Raw genomic sequence first — 17,421 nt, 5'->3', positions numbered from 1 at the left:
TCTTTTGAGGGGGCAAGTTTTGATCAAAAAAAACCAAGGACGTTTTCAGAGTGGCCTGAAGTGATTTTTGTTTTCCTTCCTCTGATGTTTCCAATTTGTTCACCGAAGCAAAGCAGCCTCCTGTTCTTTGTGTTCCTCAGTGCCAAATGTGATCTATGCTGTGGCAGCACCTCTCTGGTCCAACTCTTCTGTGCATATGTTTGCATATTCGCCTTAATGTCATAATCAAAAATACATACAGCATTATTTTTCTGTCAGCTAGCATTCTGCAGTAGCTAATCAGATGTGACTCAAAGAGGAAATTCACAGAGAAGGTGCATTTTCACATTCCATTTGTGTATATGCTGAGGGAATATTTCTTTGTGTGGATGGGAGAACAGATGTTTTGTGCATCATTTTTGACTATGTGGCTCTTGCTAAGTTGACTATAAATATAGAAGTAAATTTGCTGATCCAGATGGTTGTCCAGTGTTGGTGTACTGATACAAATACGCTTTTTGTTGTTCTTTGCATGAAACCACGTGCCTGCATTTGATACATCATTGAAAGTCAGTTTTGGTATAAAACTAGAAGCTGTTTTGCTTGGCAATGCGACTGAAGTTGAATGAGAAATTAGAAGTCCTTTATTTCCAACTCATTGCAGTAGCTCCTGGCCCTTCTTTTACACTCTACCTTATTGAAATTACCATGGCAGCATTAAAAGTGACCCAGTTGCCTGCAGGGTTGTACAAACGGTTTGCTTTATAGGTAAAACTTCTTTTTACCCATTTGGTTTTAAGCATGCTCTTAATTACACAAATTCTTAGCTATCTTTTAAAACTGGACTTGAAAGTGAGTAAAAGCTGTATCTGTAAGTATTTGTTTCTTGTAAAGTTGGAGATGAAATATAGCAGTGCTCTGTCATTTACTGAGGATTTAAATGTATGTACTTTGCTAATTTTCAAGAGCAGTGTGCTTTACTGTTCCCATTCAGCACCTCTGAAAATTCAGCAATCGTTGACTTTGAGGCTTATTTTATTAGAGTGGAGCTGCTTTCAATGTGAGATTGTTAATCTTTGCAGTGAAAATGGGTCAGAACTTCATTTTTCTTCCCTCTCCAAAAAGGTGGGAGGAGGGCGAACAGTGAGGCATCGGTGTTAGACCTGTGCATTAACAAATAATAAAGCAATGTGTGTGATGTTGAAATACTTTTATTTAGCGGTCAGAAGTGTTCTTCTTGGCTTGGGGTTTGGGGTTTTTGCTTGGTTCTTTGTTATTGTTTACAGAACAGCTAGATGATGTTGGTTTCAAACTTGTTTCTTTTCTTTACCTTCTTTCCCTTCCCTCTTTTGGTGTAGATCAAATAGATGATGGGAAGACGTTAAAATCGTGATTTGTCTTCCAGATGCTGAAGTACTTTGCTAGGATATGTCACCAGCAATTGAAATAGAGAATAGGATGTTAAGACTCAATCTGTGAGAGTACCACACAGATGTAGAGCACTCGGATTATTATTTTCAAAGCAGTCTTCTGTGGTTCCCTTAACCATTAAGTGATAAATCCCAGTCGAGTAGGGAAAATTTCTTGGCCATCAGTTTCATACAGGCCATCCAGTTCGTTATCAGACTGCTAACTGGGAATGTTACACTTGGTACGAATTTACGAACTAGGAGAGAATAGTTTAGGATCCATTGATCTAAACCATTAATTAGCAATACTATTGAAGAAGAAAAGAAAAGTTTGGCCTATGGTTCTGCAGAGTATTACACAGTACTTGATTTCAGAAGAATTAGGTGAGATCAAGTGTAATGCTTACAGATGCCAGTTTTTACTTCTGTAAAACCTGACTCCTGAAGAATAAGTACATTTCTAGATTTGGGAACGGGAACCTTCTGAAGTCTGATCTTCATTCTCCAAGCTTGGGTCTGTTAAATGTGTGGCCTATGTAAATGGTAGTGGTGTTACAACATCGGTTCATTCCAATCAGGTTTTATACAATTTCATGAAGCTTGCTCATGAATGCATGGGTTTCACAGTGCTCCTGTGAAGGACAGAACTAAGAAATAATGGTTTGTTCAACAATTCAGGACACCAGCTGTTCACTGGCTAGAAATAGACATCAAGGGGAGAACTACATGGGGGAGAGGCGTGTCTAATGTACCCATCCCTGTAATAACCCCTACCTCCTTCCCTAACAAGCAGCATGAAGAAATAACAAGGCTGTGCTGGTGGTGGTGTTTTGTGTGTCTTCTAAAATGCAACATGGAGAAGTAACCTTTTTCACAGACTAAAATTCTGTCTTTCCAAATTTACAGTGGAAACTGAATACACTTGTCAGTAAGCTTTCAGTGGGAAATGAAAGTGCTAGAGAGATGTTTGACCAGCTTATGCCATTAATCAAATTCTCCTCTTTGTACAACTTAGCCAGAGGCTAATGTATTCTATTGCTTGATAGTCAAACAGTCTTATTGCTTAAGTGCCTCTGGAACAGCTTGAACTAATATGTAATCCCAGCACAACTAGATTTTTTTTTTTCCTTCAGTCTCTTTACAATGCTGGGTACTACTGCTCTTTTAAATGTGGTATGTAAGAATTAATAAACCTTGTAATTGAAAAGGCTAACTAACACACCCAGGTATCAGCTGATCTCAAGAAGTTTACCACTTTTTTTTCCTTGTGCTTGTGTCCTTGTCTGTGCATTAAACAAGAATCTTTCTTTTTCTCTGTAAAAGATCTTCTCTTATGAATATGAGTATGATTTTGTCTGTGTGCTGAGCAAGAAAAGGAGACCCAAGATGCTAACGGTGCTGTTACAGTCTACTTCCTGGTGGGAAGAGATCTGCTGGCTTCTGCCTCATCTTTCCTCAGCTGTTTCAGGATGCTTCCTTCCAATTAAGTGTCTGGTGCAATCCTATTTAATTCTAGTGATAACAGGCTTACAAATGGCTGTAGTATGAAATATATAAGGTTTGTATGAGGGCATACGCATGAAATTAAGTAACTCAGGTGATACATTTGAGAAGAAGGATAGCATCACTTTGCGTATTGGAAACTGTCATTGGGAGCTGTGGGGGCAGAGAGGTGTGGATGTGTTTAAAGACACGTAGGCTTAGCTTTACCATCCATTTCCCTTCTTCCCCCAGGGTATTTTTTCCTTTACACACTCCTTAGCTGACATGAAAGCTGTGACTTAAAAATCTGAATTTCAAAGGATTTCTCAATACTTGCCTCAGATGTCATCTTTATCTGTAAATCCTCAACTATCCTCCAGTTTGCACTGCTGATCCCTCAGCTTTCCAGAAGCATATGATCCTTCCTTGATAGCTTCGTAAGCTAAACCAAGAGCCTCTTGCCTGCAGGTCTAAGTACTGCTTGTCAGTCTCCTCATCAGGGTTTCTCAGTTCAGGTGAAGGGGACAAGTGTATGCTTCCAGTGGAGACTGGAGATTGGTGATGTCTGTAAGTATCTGATTTCCATGGGTGATACATATCTTGTTGCTGTCACTTGGGTGGGTGGCTTTCTGCTAGCAAGGTCCCAATTCTTTTGGCAGTATGTATTGTGACCCCCTGCTGATAGGGTTTTGGAAGCAAAAGGGTTAAATAGCATGAAATGTATTATTTGACGCTAGATTTCCAAACAGCTTCTCTCATGGGTGCTTGGCACATGTTTAGTCTTAAAGTCAGTAGTAAGTGTAGATATGGCTTTCAAATTCCAATCAGGTTTGATAACAGTTTTGCAAAATGTGTGAAAGGGAAAGGAGAATATTTATTCAAGAGGATCGAAGCTCGTGCTGTGACACTTTGGGCACCACAACTTGGCCTCATTTTCTGCCTCATAAAACATGGTCAGCAGTATCCCCCAGTTTTGTAAAGGATGCATTAACATTGTAGTGTCCTGAAGAAATGAGGAACTCTATAAATATTAAAATGTAAATGAAAGACTTAGAGGACAGCAGCAAAACAAACCAAAAAAGGGTTTGGCTTGCAGCTCAAGAAGAGGAAGGACAAGGGGATGTTTGGAGAGACTGTTCTGTATCTCTGTATAGGACAATTTAGTAAAATCTTCCCATTGTGTTTTTATTGGGTCATAGTTATCTTGTATATAAGCTGGAAACATGGTCGTTACTGAAACTGTTTCCCTTAAATAATAAAGTACATAGCAATGCTCTGTCTACCTGGAATACCAAGATGATTTCAGGTAGGATAGCATCAGATGTATTGCCATGTGCTTACTATCTTGTACTAACCATTTCTACTTAAGGGCCAGGAAAATAGTCAATGACTCTTCAAAAGATAACAGCAGCTAAGGGCTCTATTCCATTTCATGTGGAAGATAACTCTTTGAGATAGGCTTTATGTCTTTCACATTAAACACTTCAGTTTGCACTGCTGATCTCTCAGCTTTCCAGAAGCTAGCGATTGTGATCTTTCCCTGATAGCTCCTTAAGCAAAAGTAGGAGTCTCTAGCCTGGAGGTTGAAATGCCACTTACCATCCTTCTCCACCAGAGTTTCTCAGTTAGGAAAAGGGGACCGATGTGAACTATCAGTAACATGTGGTTTAGTGTTAACATCTGAAAATGCAAGGTAGGTCTCCACTTGCAATTTTGGGTTGTTATTTGCATTCGTTGGTAATGTGATTTATATGCATAGGATGTTCTACCTCACAGTATGTCTGGGGTTCTCAGACATAAATACTGGCTAATAGCCAACAGAGAATTTAAAAAGGGTTTGGTTGGCACCATAGGTTGAAATAAGTGGTGGACTTCAGTAAGGAGGCAGCACTGTGGAAAGGGAACTAAACCTCAGGAGCGCATGCAAGGCTTTCCACTGCCTGGACATGAATCCTGGTGGTTTTGTAATTGTAGCTGGACATAACTTTAATGATGCTGACTGTTATGCTGTTGGAGGGGCCTGAAGCTAGGTCATGTAATAGTCGTAGCAACCAGAGAGAACTCACATGGACGTGTAATGCCTCAGGCATCTGGGTGCTACAGAGGCACCTGAAATGAAAAATGTAGGTCCTCTGTATGTTCAGTGCCTCTGGTCTTTGCCCTTGGTATTTGAATAATGAAGTGCTCTGTGGCAGGAGTGTCTTCTGCTCTGATACTACACAACTAATGAGGGTCTCAGTTTTCCCTAAACAGCTTTCTTTAAGTAATGTTTGGGACTGGAGCTCCAAAGACTTTTTTTTTTTTATCCTTCTGACTCAACCGTCTGTTCAGCCATGTCTTTGGGAAGAGGATCACCTGTCTTTGCCATTGTTTTGTGCTCTAGGAGAGGGGAACAAAGATGCTACCCTGCTGTTAAAGTGGTCTCTGATCCCTTGCTGAAACGCACAGGTACCATTACTGGGAGACACTGTACTGCTATTCCTGTATTTTTCCTCATCTCAGCTGCTTTGCCTTGCTTTCTGATCTCCTCACTTTTCAGACTTAGATGAGAAGTAGCTGCTATAATACTTAGGGAAAAAAAAAATAATCACCACACTCAGAAAAGCACAAAAGCTCTGACCATGATCAGATAATTCCAAAATTCAAATAATTCATTCCAATGAAGTAGTAAGAGCCATTAGATTATGAGAAGACTCACCACACGAGGTGACGTGGGCTTCTGCAGCCTCTTGTAATGGAGTTCCTTACTGATGTAACAGCAGCAAAGAGCTTTTGGGGATACTTGTTGTGGAGGCTCATACATTTCATTCATGTGTTTTTCCCTTGGAGTAGTTTGAAACTTGTCTAGGCAGTAAGCAGTCAGAGTTCCATTATGTGCACGCCTGTGAGCTATGTGGTGAGGCTCACTCCAGTTGTCTCAGCCTCGCCTCCAGCATCTTTTTCTCGCTATCATTGATTCTTGTTTTGTAGCATTTGCGGGGAGATGTGAAACTAAACATGAGGAGAAACTGTAATTACCTTACTGTTTGAGACACAGATGAACTGAGCAACCAATTGAGGAGATAAGTGAGAAGCTGTATGGTTTGGGTACCCATACTATTATTTCTGCCCAGGAGTAAACAGAAGAACTCACTCTCTGTGCTCATTATGCCTGAGGCTTGCTTTGACTAGCACTGCATCAGCAGAAAGCTAATCAAATGTAAAGCTGGCTTAAAACAGGATTTCTTCACCTCTTTATTACTGTTGTGGTCTGCAAAAATGTGTGCGTAATTGTAAGGTAACTATTCCAGCAGCAGTTCCGTCCTGCCTTACCACCTCGTGAGGCCGGGCGCTGCCCTCTGGTGGCTGCTCTGCAGTGGCTGCGCTGGAAGCTGCTCCCTGCCTGCCTCCCTGCCTGCCATGCATCCACAGACACATCTCCTGAGCTTTGCTCTGTCAGTATGGCACGTACAAGTATTTCCTTCGGCAAACTGCAGATCAGTCACGATGTAGCATCTTCCGAGTTCTTTGCACCGACCCTGATGTTTCGGTTGTTCTCATCGATCGGGAGCAGAAGGATGTTGTGTTGTGGCTTGAGTACTTTGTGCCACAGTCCTAACGAAAGATGAAGGTAAAGACAGTCTGACTGAGCTTGCTTTGAAGTTAATTTAATTAGACTGTTGTAAATCTTAATTTTTAAAGCATTAATGCTTTTTTTGTACTTACACATCCTTTTTTGACCTCACTGGTTAGAAACATAAATCACTTTCCTTCGAAGTGGGAATAACTCCCCAATAACTAACTTTTCTGCTAAGAATGGGAAGCCATCTGCTATCATTAAAAATTAGTATCTTGAATAGAAAATTAATATATATATATATATGTTTTTTAAAAAAAATTAAAAACTTCTTTCATTTCTAGTCTCCCATTTAATCCGAAAACTGATCCTTCCCGATGATAATTAACACAAATGTTTCCTTGGTGTCTTTTTAAAAAATATTCTTTGATAGACACATGCAGTAGTTACATAGTCTCTAGAAACATTAAATACAACAGGAGTGAAATTGAGGCAAACAAGGGGAATGACCCACTGCCCTTGGTGGAAAAATGGCACAAGCACAGTCTGTGCCAGGTATGTGACCTGTACCGTGTATGTGACCTGACTGTCTACTTTTTTCGTTCTTAATCACAAGCTTTATTCATACTGAGTGGAAGACACACAACATAATTTCTGCACTGTGTTGTGTGAGAGCCTTCTGAGCAAGCTGTTCTCATGTTAAATGCTGCTTGCATCCATCTGAGTCTTAATACAGCTACTGGCTAGGATGCCTATAAAAGAAAGCAATAGTCATCCATAGTGGTGCTACCAGTATTTATAAAAAACGCAAGGAACATATGTATGTGCTTGTGTGTATGTATGTATACATATATATTTAATTAGGTTTTTGTTTTTTTAAGGCTTTTTAAAATACTTGGTATCCAAAGAACTAAATCTAGCTTATTTTTCATGGAGTTTCTAGGGACCCAGAGGTATGTTTCTGAAAGAATGAGTAGAATAGTCTTGCTACTTTTGATCTATTTGCTGAATAAATTTCATGCACTTAATGAGTTTGGCTGCTGGGGTTGGGATTCTCATTTGCTCTTATGAGGATAACTGATTCAGGGGACATCTAAAGGTTTTTGTATATGCACTTTTATATTGCTGTACAAATGTAAGTAATTAAACGTGGTTTCTGGGTAGACTGGTGTAAACCATGTTCGAGTATATTGATTTCCCAATGAAGCTGCTCTGTGCAGGTGTAAACAACTTCTCTGTAAAGCCTGCTAAAAGTAGTTTTTTTTAATGTATGTTATGTTTTGTTTAACCTATTGTAATACTTGGAGATGATCATGTTCCTTGAGGAAATGAAAAGCATGGTGCAGGTAAGGTAGCCCGGTTGGAGGTACTGCAGGGAAGTGAAACTCTTTATTCCTTGTTAGCAGCCTTGAAAATGGGAATTCTAAAACCTGTATATGAGCAAAACAAATGTGTATGTATGTGAAAGTGTTGATTTGACTGAGTTATCTACTTATGTCTGCAATATGCCGAGAGTCTGGGGTTACCAGTTGTTTCCTAGCAATTAACAATGCTCCTGAGTTGGACAGCAGATGTCAGTCAAAAACTTCTTGTCAATACTACTGCTACCTGAAAACACCAACAAAATTCACACTACTTACATTAATCCAAAACCAAAATGTATTGGAGGTTTCCGTGGCAGCTGCCAGATATCCTTTTCGGCCCTGCTTGTATTTTGATGTTTGCCCTGCCCTCTTTAGGAACTCTTCACATTTTGTGAAGTCATAAAGGGGTGAGAACATGTGGCAGCTGCTTTGTCTTTGCACCCACATGTGATTCTTTTTTGCCTTATTTGAAACTGTCTCTAGAAATTGTGGCTGAGTATCTTTGGGCCTAAAGTTTCTTTTGCCCATCTTTTGAAAAAATAATGAAAAAAAGGTTTTATATTTTATAGGACAGTATGGTAGATATTGCATAACATTCTGCATAATTATTTCATGTACATTGCTATATTCATATATATATATGCTGTATATATTCAGCATATATAAAGCCTATATCTTTAAAACGTTAATATCATTTGGGGTGAAAAACAGGTTGGGAATTCTTGTATTGGAAAATATATATAGACATCTTGCTGTAGCATCTTCAAGTGATATTACAGTAACTGGCTGCCTAATGTTCATTATTCTCATAAAAATTTTCCAGTTCTTTCCTTTGGCTTTGTAACATGACCATTCAGTGTCATACTCTTGGGGCTGCAATGAAGGCAACCACTCTGCAGTTCTGCTAGCCACATCTGAATATTTAAGGAATAGCTGAATAAGGTCTAACTGGGCTTGGTCCTTTTTCCTGAAAGCTTCAAGGGAATCTGTCCAGCTTGTCTCATGATTCATTCTCATGTTTCACAGACCTGTGCACAAGTTTTTCACAGTGAATCATGTTATGTTAACACGTGGGTAAAAACAACCTTACTGTCCCTCCCTAGAAGGCAGAGCAAGAGGAAAAAACAAACAAAAAAAAAAACCCTCATCCTTGCCTTGGGATGCTGATGGCATTTTTGAGCAGACATAAAAAAGTCTACTTCCAACGAACAAAGCTTTGATAGCAGCTGAGCATTCTAAATAAATTATTATTTTTTAAATAAAAGCTTCTATTATTACTGTGGGTCATCTCTCAAAGTATTGTTTACCACTGTAGAATTTATTGTTGTAACTGTAATGAGGAACAGCCTTTCTCATTCTCATCAGTCTGACAATGTCCTTTCTGGTTGTCTTTTGATATGTTTGACCTCTTCTGTAATGTTCGATAAGATGTGCAGTAATGAAGATAGCCTTGTTTCATGAAGTCTGTTTTAATCATATAAATGGATCAGATAATGACAGCCTGCACTGAGAGTAAAGGCATGCTCTTTGATCCACCTGTGAGAAAATGGTGAGAGGATTAACCTTCTTTCTCCTTTGCCTTTCAGAGTAGGAAAATTCTGTGTGCTGGTAGCCAAAACAGCTGATGCTTTCTGAGCTATGATTTTAAATGCAGCCCTCTGACCGGTTATTTGCTCTAAATGAGCAAGCTCTTGGGGCCAGATGGAAAGCAACTTTTTTTTTCAGAGAGCATGAATTTCTTTTTGTTTATACTTCAACATGCCTATTCTTGCTGCTTACATAGTCTAGTGGGGCCAAGCTATTAATTAGCAAGAGTGTACTTATGCTAGAGAAATAAAAAATTGGACATCATTGGCTGACCAGAATGAGTTTCTCTGTTTGAAAGCATATACTAGTTATTTGATATAAATTCAACGTGCATGCTTATTGATGAGATTTCAGATGATTTATGAGATGGTAAGGAGGAGCTGTGGCAGATGAGTCAAGTAATCTTTGCTCAGGAAGCCTGAACTGCAGGTGGATTTCTGATAAGGTAGTGTTTGCCCCTACACTGAAGGAATACACACTAGCCTGCTTCGTGAAGGTAGTGCTCACTTGAGTGATATGCTACTCATTAGAGGTCGTTAGGGGGGTGGAATGACCAAGAAGGCCAGAGACACGTGTTCTCAGGGTGGGCAAGACTCTGTTAGCTTAATAGTTAATTTATTGTGAAAGTAGCAATTTTTTTTTCCTGTTATGTTGCATCTTTCTTGTTCTCACTCAGAAATGAAATAAAATGCAAAAATTGCTTAATGCCCAGCTGCTATCTCATCAGAAGCATTATAAATAGAAAGTGTTGCCAGGCACCCAACTTCTAACACTGCTGCCTCTTTTTCTGGTTCCTTGTCTTTTATGATAAAAGACTGTTGCACAAGGGGAAGACTCAAATCTTTGACTTTCTTCTCTGTCCAGCTAACCTTTGCTTTGTCACTTCCTCCACCTGCATTATAGATGAAGGGTGAGAGAGGTGCAGGACAGCTTGAAGGGGGAAAATCTGTCTTCCTTGGCCAAACACTTGCTGCTGCGTTTAGCTGTAAGACCATACAAATGCCTTACTGCATGTTCAGGGAGAGCACTTGATCCTCACCACTACACCTGGACTATTTCTTTTTATTGCCCAGCAGCCACAAGTGTTAGATCAGAAGTCTTCAAGTCCTCTTTTTAAAAGCTGACCACATATGACTGTATGGTAGCAGCACATGCAGTCATCCTGCTCAGTGAGATGAGACTTGGCACCCAGAGGTAGCAATCCCCCAGTTCAGTTGCTGAACTGCTTTGAGTTCAGTGGGAGTTCACTCAGGGAGCAGCAATTCATTTGCAAAAAAGCAATTTTGCTTTTTTTTTTTTTTTTTTTGGGTCAACCCACCTGCTGCATAAGTGTCTTCAAAGCATTTGAAAACAAAACAGTTTGGAGTAAAAATACTGTTTGGAAGTGCTCATCTGAATTTCACATCTGCTGAATGCTCTTGAGCAGTCCCATGTACACATGTTTTTTGGTACACGTTGTTTGGGTAACCCTACCAAAAGAAGCTCATGCCTGTTATTCCATACAAAATGAAGACTTGTGCATAAACAAAAGTATTTTAAATTTTCTTGATGGATTAAATATTAAATTGATCAAGACAGACTAGTAAATGTAGAATCATTTATTTTGCTGTGCTTACTTTTCAAATTTATTAGCACAAACTATTGACCACTTCTAAATAGGAATCTCATTTGTAGACAACCTTATTCATTTGGAAAGAAGTTGGAAGGCCTTGAAATTCATATTCATTTATTTCTGAATTGGTTAAGGTACGTTTTCTGTGAATCTAGTCAGACAGCTTCTGTTACTGTCACAATTTTCATTTGAGAACATTACAGTGGGCATCAAGTTAGTAATGGCAAGCCAAAGCAGCTCTTTTTGTCTGACTCCTATTTGTGAGGCTGGAGTTGAAAGGGGGTAACAAAAAGGTCAAGCACTTGGAGTGGCTGAACCATGGTGAGCACAGAGCTGCTGCGCAGAAAGCGTTGTGTTTTCAGGTCAGCCAAGTCAGCCCACCTGGCTGCTTCCCTTGGTTTAGCCCTAGCAGCCACAATCATCCTGTGGAAAAGGGCACTGTGAAGCCATTTGCTGCTCTTGTTTTGCCTGCAGTTTTCCTGAAGTCAGATAGTGTTACAAAAACACAAAGGTAGGGGGTTCATTTAGGCCAAGGAAGCGGCTGTGTGTAACTACAGTAACTGCTGCAGTGTGCTCTCACATAGGCATTACCTTTCCAGGCTGTTCGGGTGCATCCACTTGGAACATGCTCTCAGGGACAGTATCTGCTCCCACTGATGTACATCTAGCATAACTTTCTTGGACTTCATTAAATGGAGTTTAAGTTCTGTTGATATAGACAAGTTAAACTTTGTGGCTATGACCTAGCTGTCAGGTTTGCATTTGTGGTGCAGTCTGCCTTTAGCACACAGGTGGGAAATCTGCAGAGGTTATGGGACTCCTATCAAGGAGGTATTGTCTGTAATTACAGTATATGACTCCCTATCCTCTTAAATCTATGGGTGACTTTTTTTTTTTCAGGTCAGTTCGCAAAGAGTTTTTTTCCTCTTGCTCTGTCGTAAAATTGGTTAGCAATTGGCTTTATTTGAAAGGGAATTGAGCTCCCTTTTTGTTAACATGAACTGTGTGATCCCTTATTGAGAGATGTAATATTCATTCTGCTGTCATCTCATTCCGTAAGGTTTCCCTACCATGTTATACCCTAGCTAAATGAGACATTTTCTTTGCCTGCATCCCCCTTAGTAAGGTGCAGTTACAAAAATGTTGCTAATTAGGCAGCATGCACGCTGGGGGCTGCCTACTGTCCTTGGGTATGATTTCTACCTCCTCAATTCTGTCTCGCTCTGGGACATGCTTGTTAGTTAGCACCACAACACAGATCAGAGTGGATACATCTCCCTTGTGCAGAGCTTTGCTTGGAGATGGGTACTTTTTACTCTTTCAGTGAAGGTGAACTGTGTGGTAACCAGCTCAAAGTATCTGAATAAAAAATGGATTTTGGTTGAACAAACGTGGAGAAATAATCTGTGTATCTGATATCTGGTTTTACCAGTGCAGTAAAGTGAGCTGTAGTGGCTCTTAGTATTGTCCCTGTCCTATTTCTCCGGTGTAGCTTTTCCTTTTTTGGGTTTCCTCTTTTGCCATTTTGGGCAATGGGCCCAGACCTGACGAGCAACAATTCCTGCTTCATTTCTCTGATACTTCTCTGATATATCTATGTCAAAAAAAAAAAAAAAAAAAAAAAAAAGCTGAGTACTGTACAGAAATGAGCATAGACAGTTTTAATTTAGCACAGACCATTCTTCACTTATCATTTGACAGGAGCGAGGTGTTCCAGTCCTGTAATCTGAACAATTAATGTTTTAAGTAATTACCTGTCAACTGTGATGGGTAAGCAGCAAAAATGGACAAATACGGGTAGCACCACTGCTGTTCTCCTAGGAGCATTGCTTGCAAGGACAACTGTGGCTTAACTTTTTGGAGGGGAAAGGGCTCCTCTTTACCTATGGTGACATGAAGTTCAGGGGGCTCAGCAAGCACCCTGTGTGGGTATGGCCAGGATGCTTTGTGAAACAACCTTAGAGGAATCAGCCAGGTGGTGAGTGGTGTTTGGAAGCCTTTCTGTCTTTATTATTATTGTTCATTTCTTTGGGTGTTTTTTTAATTTTTATTTTTGGGGACTGAAAGACTGAAACCAGCCTGGTGTTTATACCTAAGTGTTAGGAGACCAGTGTAATTAAAGTTGAAAAGAATCCTAAGCACCTTGCAGCTGTTGTAAATGAAGGCTCTTAGGAAAAAAAAAAAATATGTAAAATGTGTAAAATGCTGGCTCTGCCCTAGTGTTATTTCTGTCACCAGTTTTCTTTTCTAATATTGCAATGCCCGGTACAGTGCTATGTTGGGAAATGAGTGCCATACTATAAAATAGATTTCTGCCCCTTTAAAGAGGTGTGTGACCACAGGGCTCTGAGGACCAAGGTGCTTCTTTGAGGAAGCATGACCCTGACCCCCTCAGAGCTGGGAAGGTACCTGAGGGTTGACTGCAGGTTGTAATACACTTACATGGTCTCCTAGCCTGTATCATACCAGGCTGATTTTAGTGACCTTTCCAGTTGGGCAAATACTAAACTTAATTTGGGATCTGACTTTAACTGTCTTGCATATCACCATCCCCAGGCAAGGGACCTGAAACTCTTTATGCTGGGCAGAAACTCAATGACAACGAGTGGCACACCGTTCGAGTCGTTCGGCGTGGAAAGAGCCTGAAGCTGATGGTGGATGATGACGTTGCTGAGGGTGAGTGCGATGTATGGAAGTTCTGGTCATCGCCTTCATGTCTCTGTTCACAGTCTCTTCTCTGCCTTTACACACATTTTCTCTGTTCTCGTGTATCTTTTTCCCCCCCTGCCCCCGTCACTTCCTGTGTACTTATAAGGGCTATGTTGAAACTAATGTTCAGCTGTGTGAGACTAACTGTGCCCAGCCTGTTCCAGAAACTTCTGTGACAATCATAATATCTGAATTATGCGATTATGGGATAGAGGAGCTCGCACATACCCAGGAGCGCAAAGGTGCTGAGCATCACATCCTCTTTTGTCAGGTTTTGTTTGGAGGATGCTGTGAGTATACCCATTCCTGAGCTGCAGAAGTGGTGATTTCCTGTGCAATAGAATGAAAGCTAGAGGTCTCTAAACCTTCCCTCTGTACAAATTTTTCTTCAACAGTAAAACCACATTTGATATATTAGAGAATATAGATTTCAGTCTCTGCTGTTCATTTGCAATTACCCATGTTTGTGTCTCAGAGCCATCCAGAAGAAAAGGCAAATAGAGCATTTTTCCTTAAGAGGTTAGGGAGGACCCTAACTCACCAGAGTTTTGGATGGGTCTGGTGGAAAAGGTGTCCCTGCCTGCAGCAGGGGGGTTGGAATTAGATGGTCTTTAAGGTCCTTTCCAACCCAAAGCATTCTATGATTCTATATCTTATTCTGACATACAGGATGTGACAGTCTCACTTTTTTTTTTTCTTGCGTTTGCTAAGGGTTTTCTGAGCTTATGATTCTTTTTGTAGAGAGATGAAGTTGAAAGGAGGAAGAAAAGATCAGCCACTAAGAAAGACCAGTGTGTCTCAAGTTAGATTTGCATTAAAATGACCCAGGTACTTTATCCTGATCTGTTTTCATTACAGAGCTTTTAGAGGTGATATTTTTGGTCCATTTCCCCACAGCTACAAAAGCCATAAACGTCTTTGTCTTTTTGAATGGTGGTTTAAAATTCTCATAGCTGTGTATAACTGTGGGAACTGGGTGTTTGAGGAAAACACCAGCAGTCTGAAAGCTGATAATAGAATCACAAAGAATGGTAACTCTGGAGGCAGCACTGATCTGAGTATATTCATTTGGTTGTGACCCATGCTGTTTCGCCAGATGCTGCAGGTCCTCTTTACTAGCTTCTACTTGAAAAGCAATGAGAAAGAATGGCTGCCGTAGGACATACAATTCTGGCACTGCCTCTCTCTGGAAGAAAAAAAAAAGTTCTTTTCTACTGATTGAATGCAGTTAATTGTAGGTAAAGTGTTAATTAGATTATCTGGAAAGCTACGAGCAGGATTTTGAAATAAGCCCAAAGATACAGGTATACAGGAAAATATCCTGATGTACATTTTACCTCTGAGGTAAATATATTCTGTGCTCTAGGCTGAGAATTTGCAACAGAGAGTCAGAAGAACATGAAAGAAAAAAGAAAATGCCTTTTCCATGTAGGAATTGGCAGAGACTTAATCTACAGTAGCTTGGAGGAAAGGGGAAAATTTATTTAAGAGGGAAGCTTCTGGATTAGTGAAATATGCTGCTAAATGCATCATCCTGTTTACTTTTGCATTTTAAGAGAACAAATCTTCTGGATACGATTTTTTAGCAGGCACCATGAGGTGGCACTCTCTACATTACCAACTCAGTCCCCAGAAATGCCATCTGTTTTTGAAGTCTATTTTTCATGAACCTGAGTTTATAAATAATAATGATACAATCCTATACTAAAATAGGATGTGCATATGTACATGTATATGAATTACATAATTAAAGATGCATTACAGCTAAAAATATCTGTTAAAGAATACCATAGTGGGGAAGTCAAAAGTCAGAAAAGCCAGAGTTAAGACTTTCTGTTCAATCTGCATTCCACTTCCTGGAGTAGATCTTAAATGATGTGGTCACATAGATTTTTCCACTGGATTCACGCTGTCCTTTAGGCATAGATCAGAAGTCTAAATTGAGCCCTCAGTAAAAATAAACAGCCTATTTGATTGCCACTTTCTTATTGCTTGTTTGGAATAATGAACACCAACTAAATTTTGCTCTAAATATAGAGCTGTCGATTTCTTTTTGTGTGTGTGCACCACTCATCAATATGTTTACATAGAACTAAGAAGTTGTAATTGGATTTATTCCTGTGCTTGTTTCATGAAGTGAGTAGGGTTTTTTTTCCCCCATTTTAGACATTTGGAAATGGTGCACCAGATTAAAGTTGGATGTATTTGGTACAAATTTGACATGATTTTTAGTCATTTACATGCACAAATATTCAATGTGCCTGTAAATAGGATCCTATTAGTTCAACTCTGCTACTTGGAGAACTAGGTCTACACAATTAATGACCACCTGTGAAAAATTTGTCATGAAGTGAATTATGCATCTTCCCGCAGGAAACCTAAGGCAGAGACAGCATCTAGTTTCTCTGGACAGCATTTTGCCGCCTAATCATAAAACCCTTCTACATTCCTTCCCTCCTTCTCCCCACAACCAACCTCAGAATATCTTTGATAAATGAGACGTAAGTACAGCAGGCATATTATTCCTCCCTACAACATGTTACAAGCACCCAAATTCCACAGTGGAGGCTGGGATTTCTTCTGTCTGCTACCACTTGAGCAACAAGCTGCTGATTGTGATACTCTGTACGGACCAGGGTGGGGGAATGAGAGGTGAACTCTGCATGTGGGGCTGACAGGGAGTGGATTTCACACCATGTTTTTTTAGGAGAAGACATCTCTGTCCTGATTCTGATATTGTGTTATCATGCACTTTTCAGCCTTTCACTGAACTTCTATCTGTACTACCACAGCAGTCCTATATTTTTTTAAGCCAGTCCCACTATTGTCACTTTTTACCTTCTTTAAAAGCCTGGGCTCTTCTTTTCCATCCTTCCTCACTCCATTTCTCATGTCCCCTATATTTTGGTTTGGGTGTACTGGGTGTCTGTGTGTACTCCAGCTTTCATAGGTTTGACACCCCTCCCTTTTAACTCCCCCCAACCCATCTCTACATTTTAGTTTTCTAACCTTTTGAAGTAAAGAAGTAGGATTTATTTATTTTTTAAGATTTATTTTTTTTTTTTTTAGAAAGAATATACCTCTCTCTTGTCTTGGAAAAAATCTAAATTTTCGTTTGGTTACACTAAAACTGAAACAATCTGTAATCATCACAGTAGTGGATTTCAGGCGGTTCATCTAAACAAGCTTTCTCATACACGGTTTCAGTTCCTTTGAACTGACATTTTTCAAAATAAAATACCTCTGGTAAAGAACTGTTTGAGGATTTAAAAACATTTGTATTGGTACTACAATTTGAATTTCTGAATAATTAGGAATATGTGGCTGATTTCATTTACTTGTAAATGTGTCCAGCACTATGTGCTTAGGTTGTTGCTTCCCACGTCAGTGGTCACTATATAAATTGTATATTTAGATCTACTGCTAAAATTGTAAGTGAAAAATAAATTTTATGTAGTATTTTATCTTGATATTTGGAGTAGATACTTAAACAGTTTTTCCTAATGTTTTTTGCTGCCTTTGTCCAAATGTGATCAAGTTTTTGCAAAGTGTAAAGCATATATACACTTTGTATTTGGTCATGACAGGTGAAATAAGTATGTAATGTTCAAGAGGGCCTAAGCAAGAAAGACTATCAGTTGACTTCATCTGATTCTTTATATACCAAGATTTAGGATCATCCAAGTGTCTTGTAAACATTTCCAGCTTTACTTTTATCCTCAG

General features: G+C 39.6%; 1 protein-coding gene across 22 annotated transcripts in view; it reads left to right on the top strand.

The window, feature by feature from the left end:
- NRXN3 (neurexin 3) overlaps positions 1-17,421 on the top strand; it is a 970,936-nt gene that overhangs the window by 400,967 nt on the left and 552,548 nt on the right. For all 22 annotated transcript variants that reach the window (XR_011096953.1, XM_068683067.1, XM_068683066.1 and 19 more), the window contains one exon: positions 13,546-13,665. Coding sequence is in view for 21 of the 22 variants with exons in the window: in XM_068683067.1 (XP_068539168.1) it covers positions 13,546-13,665 (120 nt within the window). In the remaining variant the exon portion in view is untranslated. The remainder of the gene's footprint in view (positions 1-13,545; positions 13,666-17,421) is intronic.

The sequence above is a fragment of the Anas acuta genome, chromosome 5, assembly GCF_963932015.1.
Source record: "Anas acuta chromosome 5, bAnaAcu1.1, whole genome shotgun sequence".
Lineage (NCBI taxonomy): Eukaryota > Metazoa > Chordata > Aves > Anseriformes > Anatidae > Anas > Anas acuta.
This window is presented reverse-complemented; position numbering and strand designations above follow the sequence as displayed.